The 12984-nt window shown below is 40.6% G+C and overlaps 1 protein-coding gene across 1 annotated transcript; it reads right to left on the bottom strand.

Moving 5' to 3' along the window:
- Positions 1-7967: 7967 nt before the first annotated feature.
- Positions 7968-11654, bottom strand: prl (prolactin). The gene is made up of 5 exons (XM_031726680.2): positions 11557-11654; positions 10423-10535; positions 9954-10061; positions 9067-9249; positions 7968-8949 (listed from the first exon to the last, which is right to left on the bottom strand). Exons 1-5 carry the CDS (start codon positions 11597-11599, stop codon positions 8758-8760), a joined length of 639 nt encoding a protein of 212 aa, XP_031582540.1. The 5' UTR covers positions 11600-11654; the 3' UTR covers positions 7968-8757.
- Between the last annotated feature and the right edge of the window lie 1330 nt (positions 11655-12984).

Genomic DNA, 12984 nt, shown 5'->3' with positions numbered 1-12984 from the left:
ACAAGAATATCCAGTAATGTCCCTGCCTACAATTAAACACATTCACTTACCATCTGCTGTGGCAAATGGCTGCAAGGTTTTGACCACAAACTAGTCACTGCTCGGTGACATGCGGGCCTGAAAAGAGACGCTACCGGTGGACTGTAGCGACAACTGCCAGCGAGCGCCAGCCAGACTCTGTCTGTCTGTCTCATCATGGTCACCTAAATGCACAATGGCAGGTTTTGTAATAAAGCAGATCGCGCTAACATAATATGCACTGTTAGTTGATTATTTACCTGCCGCATTAACGGGAGATGACGTGCAAACGTTACCGCTGCTGCTGGGTTGAGATTCACGAGTCCGGAGCGGAATTAAAGACATTCATTTAAGTTCATCGCGTGTTTTGTGAGCAAATGCTTTTGCATATTCGTAGTGTTTCCTCCCTTAATGAAATATCTACTTTGCAAGTATTGCAAGTTGCCCTGTTGTCATCCGTTCTCATAAAGTATAACCGAACTGTTAAGCGTTTGAGCCGCTTAGGCACCGTGTTTCCTGCCAGGTACGCTCCGACGCTCCGCAACATGGTGACGTCATTCGGGGCGACTGGAATCGATAAGGGAATCGTTTGCAAAAATGGCAAACAATTCCAAGGAATTGAAACAGTGGGAACCGGTTCTCAACAAGAACCGGTTTTCGATACCCATCCCTAGATGGTGGTGACTCTCAAAGCTGAGCCAATGAGAACCCAGTGAGAAATCATAAGGATGAATAAGGAATTAAATCAACAAATGATATCAATAATGGAATCGGAATCGCTACATTTTTTATTAATCCGTGATCCCTCTGAGTTGCTTGGGTTTTCCTTTGATGCTTCAAGAAGACGAGATCAAAACTTCTTCTCCAAACATTACCGAACACAATGGGACTTTTTCACAATGAGCGCATCCTGTAAAAGTGGTTACGTTGTAATGTGGAGTGCTGTGCCCATCTACTTATGATGATATTTCTACCCAGGCAATTTATCAGATTTATACAAACATTGCACTTACTGTACTTCAGACGAATGTCAGTTTTTTATTTACTCATGTAGACTAAAAAGATACATATTAACTCAGTTATAGTGCTAGTTGTTACAGCTAAACAGGTTCTTCTGAAGATCCCAGGTGTGCAAGTCAGTGGACAAAGTATAGGATCACAATTTTATGTCTCATGTTTCCTTTTCCTATCATATAAATGCACTGCTGTGCCTCAGAGAGATGTGCTTCTTTTCACTGTGAACTTCTGGGAAGGCTGCCTCACTTAGCACCTCCTGCCTCAGAGATGTAAAGAGCTAAAAGTAGAGCAGACTGCAGACTGGTGCTCAAACTGAACGCCAACTCAGTGGAATCAGGACAGATACAAAGCATAAACACAGCAGCTGAGGAAGAAGGATGCGTGGGTGCGTGTTATGTGCAGATATGCTTCCCTTATCTATCCAAGCCTATATTTGTGAGGACATTTGTTAAACTCTAGCAGACAGTGCTTCTTGTCTGTCCTTCATATACAGTGGCTTGCAAAAGTATTCGGACCCCTTGAACTTTTCCACATTTTGTCACATTACAGCCACAAACATGAATCGATTTTATTGGAATTCCACGTGAAAGACCAATACAAAGTGGTGTACACGTGAGAAGTGGAACGGAAATGATTCCAAACATTTTTTACAAATAAATAACTGAAAAGTGGGGTGTGCGTAATTATTCAGCCACCTGAGTCAACACTTTGTAGAACCACCTTTTGCTGCAATTACAGCTGCCAGTCTTTTAGGGTATGTCTCTACCAGCTTTGCACATCTACAGACTGAAATCCTTGCCCGTTCTTCTTTGCAAAACAGCTCCAGCTCAGTCAGATTAGATGGACAGCGTTTGTGAACAGCAGTTTTCAGATCTTGCCACAGATTCTCGATTGGATTTAGCTCTGGACTTTGACTGGGCCATTCTAACACATGGATATGTTTTGTTTTAAACCATTCCATTGTTGCCCTGGCTTTATGTTTAGGGTCGTTGTCCTGCTGGAAGGTGAACCTCCGCCCCAGTCTCAAGTCTTTTGCAGACTCCAAGAGGTTTTCTTCCAAGATTGCCCTGTATTTGGCTCCATCCATCTTCCCATCAACTCTGACCAGCTTCCCTGTCCCTGCTGAAGAGAAGCACCCCCAGAGCATGATGCTGCCACCACCATATTTGACAGTGGGGATGGTGTGTTCACAGTGATGTGCAGTGTAAGTTTTCAGCCACACATAGCATTTTGCATTTTGGCCAAAAAGTTCCATTTTGGTCTCATCTGACCAGAGCACCACCTGAGCTGTAGATCTCTGCAGCTCGTCCAGAGTCACCATGGGCCTCTTGGCTGCATTTCTGATCAGCGCTCTCCTTGTTCGGCCTGTGAGTTTAGGTGGACGGCCTTGTCTTGGTAGGTTTACAGTTGTGCCATACTCCTTCCATTTCTGAATGATCGCTTGAACAGTGCTCCGTGGGATGTTCAAGGCTTGGGAAATCTTTTTGTAGCCTAAGCCTGCTTTAAATTTCTCAATAACTTTATCCCTGACCTGTCTGGTGTGTTCTTTGGACTTCATGGTGTTGTTGCTCCCAATATTCTCTTAGACAACCTCTGAGGCCGTCACAGAGCAGCTGTATTTGTACTGACATTAGATTACACACAGGTGCACTCTATTTAGTCATTAGCTCTCATCAGACAGTGTCTATGGGCAACTGACTGCACTCAGACCAAAGGGGGCTGAATAATTACGCACACCCCACTTTTCAGTTATTTATTTGTAAAAAATGTTTGGAATCATGTATGATTTTCGTTCCACTTCTCACGTGTACACCACTTTGTATTGGTCTTTCACGTGGAATTCCAATAAAATTGATTCATGTTTGTGGCTGTAATGTGACAAAATGTGGAAAAGTTCAAGGGGGCCAAATACTTTTGCAAGCCATTGTATCCTAGAGAGTTTTGTCCTGAAATGTACCCCCATTACTCACCGGTCTTAAAAAAACCAAAGTGCTGCTGTGTTGCTTTTAGATTCAGAAAATCAATTTTCTAGAAAATTCAAAGGCAGTTCTTAATTTTTGCCTTCAGCTGGAAGAAATTAGCTTTTACAATGGAATTTATTTGTTTCTCAAATGAAAAACTAAAGGTTGAAAAGCACTAAAATGGCAGTCACCCGAGGCAGCAATTAATAAAAGATCATTAAAAACCATTAAAAACACAGTTTCAGCGTAGATGTTTGAAACCAGACTGAAATATTTCAAGGATGTCATTCAATCCCAGAACAGCCTGGAGCCGAAGTAAGACAACCCTCTCCTGGACTTTGGACAGAAAAGGACGTTTAATGAGATTGGCCTAAAATCTGAAAGACCTGTTGCATCAAGATTTGTTTTTTATCATGTCCAATAGTGTCAAAGACATCTTTAAAAAGACAAGTGGGGATAATGTTGAGGTGACACATAGAGGGCTTCAGATATTCTAAATCCTGAGGAGAGTCTTTATTCCCTTTCAGCTCCCAAATAACTTGCTGCTACTTTAATTGCTCAGAATGAATAGTTAATGCACGTAGCAGTAAATGATGGATGAAATGAGGTGGACATTATTTTTGGCAGTTTAAGTCCTTCGTACATCAAAAACAACTCTTCTTTACAGAAGAAGCCACCACAGCACATCAGTTGGGTTGAGTTCTGGATGTTAACTGTACCAGTTGTAACAACTTGATTTTTTTCTTTCTCAGCCATTGTGTTGTAGATTTGCTGGTGTGTTTGGCATCACTGAACAAGTTGAACCTCTTTGCCTCAACAAATACCTACATTTAAATTCAACAGGGTTCTGGAAAACATTCCTTATTGATTTTGGTCCATATTGACATGACAGCATCACACAGTTGGCTGCACATCCATCATCCGTCATGAAATGAACTCTGGTGACTGTAGAGACCATTTTAGTAAACAGAATTCACTGTGATGTTCAAGAAACCAGTGTTTGATTTGAGCTTTGAGACATGGAGTTCTATCCTGGTAAAACCAACCATCAGATAGTGAGTACTATGGTCATCCATGGATCCGTTCTCTTCCGCTTCGCCAATTCAGAGTTGCCGGGGGGAATGAATAATGAGTTATAACCACTTATATCGTTATGCTAAATACAGGGAGTGCAGAATTATTAGACAAGTTGTATTTTTGAGGAATAATCTTATTATCGAACAACAACCATGTTCTCAATGAACCCAAAAAACTCATTAATATGAAAGCTGAATGTTTTTGGAAGTAGTTTTTAGATTGTTTTTAGTTTTAGCTATTTTAGGGGGATATCTGTGTGTGCAGGTGACTATTACTGTGCATAATTATTAGGCAACTTAACAAAAAACAAATATATACCCATTTCAATTACTTATTTTTTACCAGTGAAACCAATATAACATCTCCACATTCACAAATATACATTTCTGACATTCAAAAACAAAACAAAAACAAATCAGCGACCAATATAGCCACCTTTCTTTGCAAGGACACTCAAAAGCCTGCCATCCATGGATTCTGTCAGTGTTTTGATCTGTTCACCATCAACATTGCGTGCAGCAGCAACCACAGCCTCCCAGACACTGTTCAGAGAGGTGTACTGTTTTCCCTCCTTGTAAATCTCACATTTGATGATGGACCACAGGTTCTCAATGGGGTTCAGATCAGGTGAACAAGGAGGCCATGTCATTAGTTTTTCTTCTTTTATACCCTTTCTTGCCAGCCACGCTGTGGAGTACTTGGACGCGTGTGATGGAGCATTGTCCTGCATGAAAATCATGTTTTCTTGAAGGATGCAGACTTCTTCCTGTACCACTGCTTGAAGAAGGTGTCTTCCAGAAACTGGCAGCAGGACTGGGAGTTGAGCTTGACTCCATCCTCAACCCGAAAAGGCCCCACAAGCTCATCTTTGATGATACCAGCCCAAACCAGTACTCCACCTCCACCTTGCTGGCGTCTGAGTCGGACTGGAGCTCTCTGCCCTTTACCAATCCAGCCACGGGCCCATCCATCTGGCCCATCAAGACTCACTCTCATTTCATCAGTCCATAAAACCTTAGAAAAATCAGTCTTGAGATATTTCTTGGCCCAGTCTTGATGTTTCAGCTTGTGTGTCTTGTTCAGTGGTGGTCGTCTTTCAGCCTTTCTTACCTTGGCCATGTCTCTGAGTATTGCACACCTTGTGCTTTTGGGCACTCAGTGATGTTGCAGCTCTGAAATATGGCCAAACTGGTGGCAAGTGGCATCTTGGCAGCTGCACGCTTGACTTTTCTCAGTTCATGGGCAGTTATTTTGCACCTTGGTTTTTCCACACGCTTCTTGCGACCCTGTTGACTATTTTGAATGAAACGCTTGATTGTTCGATGATCACGCTTCAGAAGCTTTGCAATTTTAAGACTGCTGCATCCCTCTGCAAGATATCTCACTATTTTTGACTTTTCTGAGCCTGTCAAGTCCTTCTTTTGACCCATTTTGCCAAAGGAAAGGAAGTTGCCTAATAATTATGCACACCTGATATAGGGTGTTGATGTCATTAGACCACACCCCTTCTCATTACAGAGATGCACATCACCTAATATGCTTAATTGGTAGTAGGCTTTCAAGCCTATACAGCTTGGAGTAAGACAACATGCATGAAGAGGATGATGTGGACAAAATACTCATTTGCCTAATAATTCTGCACTCCCTGTATAATAATCATCTCCACACAAAAACACACAAAACATTGTTCTCTCAGTTGGCAGCTGTACATGGTGTCCTGTGGCAGGTTTATTACCACAGAGTTTAAAATAAAGCAGGTCCAGTATCTGTGCATTTGTATACAAAAGCCTAAAAGCAAAGAGGTGAACCAATTTTTTTTCAAGTTTAAAAATATTGCTGCCAGTTTGCTAATGGCTCAGTCACATTAGAGTGAACATAGAACTGCAGCTTTTTGTGATGAGGAAACATCGATGGCTGCTCAGAAATTGCACTGAATGTTTGGTGACCGATTGCAAGTAGTTGCAATCAGCATGAGTGCGTGCACTGATAAGAGTGATTCATCAGGGACACCTCTCTTTGCAGTGTGGGACTCAACTCAAATGGCTGTGTTCTACCTATGCTCAGATATAAAAACAAGGTTGTTGAGCGCCCTCTGCAGTTGTCCACAAATAGTGACATTGTTACACTGCAGTAACTATGTCACTATTTGTGGAAGAATTTCTCTCTTTCTCTTTAAAATGTGTGAGATTCTGTCTCTGCTCTGAATGTGAGTTAATATGAGGACAAATTTGATGCATCTATAACTAATATAATATTAGCAAGAAGTTTTGCACGAATCTTATTGGAAAGTATATCTTTCACCTGGAACGTTTTAAGGAAGATTTGTGATGGTGGGTAAGGTTTTATTTTATTTTTCTTTATTTGATGACTTTGGATGGAATGAGCCATATACAGTCCAGGCCCACCACCAATGCATTTGTGTCGATGACAATGCTTCTGTAGTCCTATTCAATTCAGTTTCATTTATACATCGCCAAATCACAACAGTCACCTCAAGATGCACTATATTGTAAGGTAGAGACCCTACAATAATACAGGGAAAAACCTAACAATCAAGCAACACCCTTAGAGAAAGCACATGACAACATTGGGAAGGAAAAACTCTAAATTTACCTCCAGCAGAACCAGGCTCAGGGAGAAGCAGCTATCTGCTGCTACCAGTCGGAGTAAAGGAAGGAACATAGGACAAAATACACACTGTGGAAGAGAGCCAGTGATTAATAATTAATAATGAAGGTCAGCACATTAACTAATGATTAAATGCAAAATGAAGAAGAAACACAGTGCATCAAGCCCCAAGCAGCCTCGACCTATTGCAGGGTAACTAAGGGAGGATTCAGGGTCAGCTGTTCCAGCCCTAACTATATGCTTTATCAAAAAGCTTCAAGCTTAAAGTCTTAAGCCTAATCATAAAAGTTGTCTCCCATATCCAAATTGGGAGATGTTTCCACAGAAGAGGGCCCTGGAAACCGAAGGCTCTGCTTTCCATTCAATATCATAGGGAAGAGCAAATTACTCTATTGGGGTGATACGGTAATCTAAGGTCTTTAAGATAAGATAAGGCCTGATTATTCAAGACATTGTATGTGACTAGAAGGATTTTAAATTCAATTTAGGACTCAGCAGGGGGCCCATGAAGCAAAGCCAATATGGGTGAAATATGGGTGCGCTTTCCCCATCAGTACTCTCGCTGCAGCATTTTGGAACTGAGGGACCTTTAAGGACATCTTTATAATAATCAATTACAGTAGGCCAGCAGAAGTAATAAATATGTCAACTAGTTTTTCAGCATCACTCTGAGACATAGAGATATTATTTAGAGATATTGTGCAAATGCAAGAAAGCACCCAGCACCCACTGGTCGTTTAATGTTACTATAGAAGTATGACGTGTTTCATTGTCATTGTTGTTATTTTACCCTCTCATGGATGAATTATGACAACCTCAATCAGGATTTGTTTCTTAAGTATCTTTTTTCACCTTTTCATGCATAAAGATAAATAAAAAGAACAAAATCCTGATTGAGGTTGTCATAATTCATGCATGAACGGGTTAATATACACACTGTTGGACTTGTAAATTCTTTCCAGTGTTGTTGGAAGCCAAGGTAATGCATCCAGACCAAGTATCTGGTTAGACACCGTGTTTCTAAGATTTTTAGGACTGAGTGCAATAACCTCAGAATTCACAAGCAGTCAGTCATCCAGGTCTTTATGTCTTTAAGACATTCCTGCAGTTTAACTAACTGGTGAAAATGTATGCTGTGCCTTTTGATAATACTACCTAAGGAAAACAGAACAGAACCCCGGTGGAACTCCACTGATCATCGTGAGATCAGTGAGCTCAGGTTGTTACATGCAAGGTACTGATTTCCATTAAAACAAAGTGACAACATTTTACTGTGCAAGAAAAACTTTATTGAAATACAGATTTAAAAGAAACAGTTCAGTTAAAAGGCACTGAGGTAACAATGCTTTTTAAAAGATGTCATTTAATCTAAAGTGCAAATGCTGCAGTTAATTAAGCATTAGTTAGGAAGAAAACATTCTCCACTCATTTTCTCCATTAGTAGTATGACTTTGTGGGGATACTGCTTCAACAGAACAAAAGGATGAGGAGGAGTCACAGGCTGACACACTGATTTGCTTCCATTCGTGGCCACCGTGTGGTCACTTCATAATACCAGGCCAGCTGGAAATAAAAATTGGTAGGTGCTCCATCTCCATCATAAGGTCGGACAACAGCCTGCAGCTCCCCTTCCTATACTTTAAATCTGTTAACCTTTAAGGCTACTATTTAACAATCCTCCATAGTGTAGAGGTTTGCACATGTGCATAAACAAGCAAAAGATCTCCTGGCATAATCCCAGGAGGAGACACAAACTTCTTTGGGGTTGCATCAGGAAGGACATCCAGCATAAAACACATTTAAACATGGGGAGTGGCCCACTGTGGTAACCCCTTGAGAATAAGGCAACAGCTGAAAGCAGCTTTAATTTATACATACACACTGAGAAACGGAGCAAGAAGGTCAATTTTTATGTGTTTTTGTACCTTATAACTCCTCCTTATCCTCGTGTTCCAAAACTAATCAGCAGGTGGGAATATAGTACCATGTATAATTCTATAGGCAATACAAGCTTTCAGAACAATCTCCCCACAGAGTCAGGCTGGACACCCACTCTTCAGCACATCTCTGGTTGCATCTTTGCTGCCCGGCAGCGCAGGACTTTCAGGAAGCTGTCAATCTTGTGAGAGTCCCGACGGAGGCAGGACAGCAGAAAGTTGAAGTTGATCAACTTGGTGATCTTGTCATGGCCGAGGTTGGTGCCTCCTCGGTAGGGCAGTGAAGTGATGGCCTGAGCAGGTGAACCCATCTGGACACAAACAGAGGCCGGGAAAAATCATTTTAATGGTACATTTTGTATTTGCACTGTAAATGGAAATAACTTTTTATTTTCCCCCCAAAGCTCCTGCAGCCATTTCTTACACACCTTACTAGATAGTACATCCAGGCCATCCTTGAGACTTTTGGAGTACTGCTGCATCTCCTGGATCTTGTTGAATATGGTGCTTTGTGCTGGGTGAGGCAGGGTACTAGCGGAGGAGGACAGGACTACGAGAGGGTCTGACCAGGCTTGGAGGAGGGAGCGAGCCAGGGACATCAAATCTGACTCCTGGACAAAAATAGAAACAATACCACAAGAAGGTGAAGATGTTTGAGGGAAAACAGAAGCAGTTTGCAGATATGTGTCAGTTAGATACAGATTTCTTACTTTTGTCTAACTAAAGTTAAAATGGGGGCTGGGGACTTCCCATGATGCACTCTTCAATCTCTGTGTGTTTATACATCACTCTGCATTTAATCATTAGCAATTATAAATCTCAGGCTCTCTTCCAAAGTGTGTCTTTTGTCCTGTCTACCTCCCATTACCCCAAATTCATCATAGCAGAACCTCAGGCTGGTTCTGCAAAAGATTTCTTCCTGTAAAAAGGGAGTTTTTCCTTCCCACTGTCACAAAGACGGAGATCTGATTGTCGTGGTTTTTTCTCTCTAGTCTTTACCTTACAATATAAAGCACCTAAAGGCAATGTGTTGTGATTTTGCTCTATCCAAATACAACAGATCTCATTGAAAAAAAATTTCTCATTAGCTTTTGTAGACAGTCAAATTCACACAGTCACTCTCAAAGTACTCCTTAAATGAGTAACTGCTTAAAGGGGTCTCTGGAATATAATCTATTTTGTGAGCTTGCAAGGTTGACATCCAATGTGATGTATAAGAGAGAGTGGGGAAGGTGTTGAAAACAATACTGAATTATATGTAGTTAAAGCACATGGAAGCAAAGAATAATGTTAATACTGGAGTAAAAGCACTTACTGACACTTGAAGTGCTTGGTCCTTGTCAATGGGCGTCTGTAGAGAGGAGGTGTGGCACATTGCAGGCCGCGGCATGATCACCCTGCCTATAGGAGGGAAGTGAGAGTCCTGGGAGGGACAGAAGGTGAGCGTTATTCTCTTTGAAAAAGACAACAAACAGATTTTTCTCTGTGATGGAACGTAAGGATGCAGAATGCTTTTACTCAACAGAAAGGCTTTCAATCCCGACCTGTCAGAACATTAAGTGAATATTGTCTTGCTCGAATAGATCAGTTAAAATTGTTTGCTATAACTCAGTACATGTTCCTGAAAATGAGGCAGGTTGAAGCAGACCCACTGCACTGCATGTCAAGCTGATAAGGAAGCTTCGCTGATCAGGGTTTAAACAGGAAGTTTATCTTTTTTATGTTTGGGGAGACTGTGACATTTCATTTACAGTGCAAACACACACACAAAAACAGGTACAGACCAGCTCCTGGGTGAGCGTCGTGCTGAGCGAGTGCAGTTTGTCAGAATGCTGAGAGGCTCGCTCGAACAGTTCGTTGATGGGGACGGCTCTGCACATTGCCACCACACACAACACTGTGAAGCATGAAAAGATGAGCAGAGGCAGAGTCAGAGAAAGCAGCTGCAGGGACACAGTTTGGTGTCCTTTGGGCTTTTTTCCTCTTTATCTCCTTTTATCAATTTATCGGGGGGGCTGGGTGGAATGTGAGCATCACTCAACAGGTACAACTGTCATGTTTTTATCTTTTTTGTTTGAGTTGAAATATTCTGACCTGCTTTGAATCTATAAAAGGTGTGCATTATTTATGCAAATTAAATTTGTTTTTAATCATAAATATGAATATTATGCTAGGTCCGTATAATAGCGTAGCTTGCATTAACCACAAATAACTGATTTTCAATCTGGCTTTAGTCAACACAAAAGTGCCATCATCAGTGCAGCCATAATAGTTATTAGGCTGATTTAATTCAAAATCTTATGCACTGAAAAATACATTAAAAATACATTATTATGGCTTTCTAACTGCTAATATAATAAATAAATAAAAACAACTCTGGTGCAATCGATTTTAACTGTAACTTTAATCCCTTTCAAAATAAAACAAAATCAAAACTAAAAATAATAATAAAATATTTAATAATTACTACAATACATTGAATAATAATCAGTAACAATTAGTGAAAAAAGTATATTAGTGAATGAATTTTTACATGTCATATAATTTTATTGAAAGCTAATCTAAATTTGATATATATACGGCAAAGAAATGATCAGACCCCTGCAATAAACAATGTTATTAGGATGACATTTACATTTAATATATGCAATACACATGCATATATTGGTGCACTCAGAAGTTTGGTTGTCAGTGCTGGTGAGCAAACTTGTAACAATGTTTCTAAATATAACCAAATATTACAAATTTGTATCTTGTTGGTACAAAACTGTAGAACCTCAGGTCTGAACATTTAGATTCTCATACATGCAGATTTGAATTTCTAACATTTTCTTTTAAAGCAAATGATCCATTCTAAGCGTCGTGGACTGCCCTGCACAAATCAGTTTTCAGAGGTAAAATGGATACACTGAGCTCACCTGTCATGAAGAGGTTGGTTCCACTGGTTCTTCTCTGAGCCATCTCTCTTCTATTTCTGTCCGTTAGCTGTTGCTTCTTCTCCTCGTCGCTATTTCTTCTTCTTGGTCCATCTTGCCTCCATTTTATAGTTCCTTGGCTCCAGTCGTTTGGTTATGCAGGAGCAGGGTGACTGTGTGCTAATTATCAAGAACTTGCTGGAACCAGTTTATAATGAGAAACATGGTGGAGGGGCTTTGAATGGATGCAACAGGATGCAGTCACAGGTTGATAAGGTGTGTGTGTGTGTGTGTGTGTGTGTGTGTGTGTGTGTGTGTGTGTGTGTGTGTGTGTGTGTGTGTGTGAGGTGTGAAGGTGGAAAATGTTTTTTCCTGATTCTGATTGAGTGGATGAATAAAAATGCTCACATAAAGTTTTGTAAAAGTGTGCAGGTTTCACTTGACCGACCAACAGGTTTCCCCACAGGACACGAAAACTCTAACACATCTTTAAGTTTAAGTTTTAAGTTTTTAAACTCACAATTCTCATTAAATGATCTGAATAATTTGAAATAAGTCAAAGAAAAAATGCAAATCTGCAGTTTAAATAAGCAAGATGAACTGTGCAAACAGTTTGTAAGTTGATCGTTAAGCTTTTAAAAAATTATGTTACTGTTGCAATGAAACTTTACAAGTAACAAATATTCATAAAAAATGAAAATATTTTTATGAATAAAATAATTACAATAACATTATGAATTGATACCAGTTTTAGCTGAAGTGAGTCAATCAGCACATAAAACTTAGAGCAGAGTTAGACCTTGCTCGTCACACCTGCAAACAAATTTTGCAAAATACAGGCAGGACAGAGGGAGGACTTCGGTGGAGGCATCTGCTGGACAGACACAGAAACACACACACACACACACACACACACACACACACACACACACACACACACACACACACACACACACACACACACACTCATCCCCCATTCCTTCCCCAGGTGCATCAGGGATGTCAGGCCCAAAATAGCAACAGGAGGTAAAAGAAAGCAGGAGGGAAAACAAAAAGCGGGGAGTGAGGAGGGGGCTAACTGGTGAGAAGTGACAAAAGACAAATGACATGATGTAAAATTCTGCTTATTTGAGATTTCATCTCGTTTTATTAGGGTATCAGTGTTTGATCCTTGTTGGTTTCGTCTTTGGCGACTAACAAAGTCTCTAATTACCTCATTCTTAGTGGTGCTGTGATTTAATTTATGGTGATTTTATTGATATTTTTTTCAAGCAGCTCTTTCCATCAGCTTTATGCGCAATCCATGAAGATGTTAGCAGAGCTGATTATGGCGCTGCCTCTTTCCTCTTTCCTAGAGCCCACTCATGAAGATGTAATGAAACTTTTCCCATGCCCGAACCCAAGAAGGTATTTTCCCTGGATCACCATCGT

This window comes from Oreochromis aureus, linkage group 4, assembly GCF_013358895.1.
Source record: "Oreochromis aureus strain Israel breed Guangdong linkage group 4, ZZ_aureus, whole genome shotgun sequence".
Classification (NCBI taxonomy): domain Eukaryota; kingdom Metazoa; phylum Chordata; class Actinopteri; order Cichliformes; family Cichlidae; genus Oreochromis; species Oreochromis aureus.
The sequence above is the reverse complement of the archived record's forward strand: the minus strand, read 5'-3'. Positions and strand labels throughout refer to the sequence as shown.

What these genes read in the sequence shown, in the direction of transcription:
- prl (XM_031726680.2), bottom strand. Translation starts at nt 11,599, where the DNA reads ATGGCTCAGAGAAGAACCAGTGGAACCAACCTCTTCATGACAG. An exon ending in CGACGCTCACCCAGGAGCTG is followed by an intron (nt 10,062 to 10,422) that starts GTCTGTACCTGT and finishes TGTCCCTCCCAG; the next exon opens with GACTCTCACTTCCCTCCTAT. An exon ending in TGGATGTACTATCTAGTAAG is followed by an intron (nt 8,950 to 9,066) that starts GTGTGTAAGAAA and finishes GTTTGTGTCCAG; the next exon opens with ATGGGTTCACCTGCTCAGGC.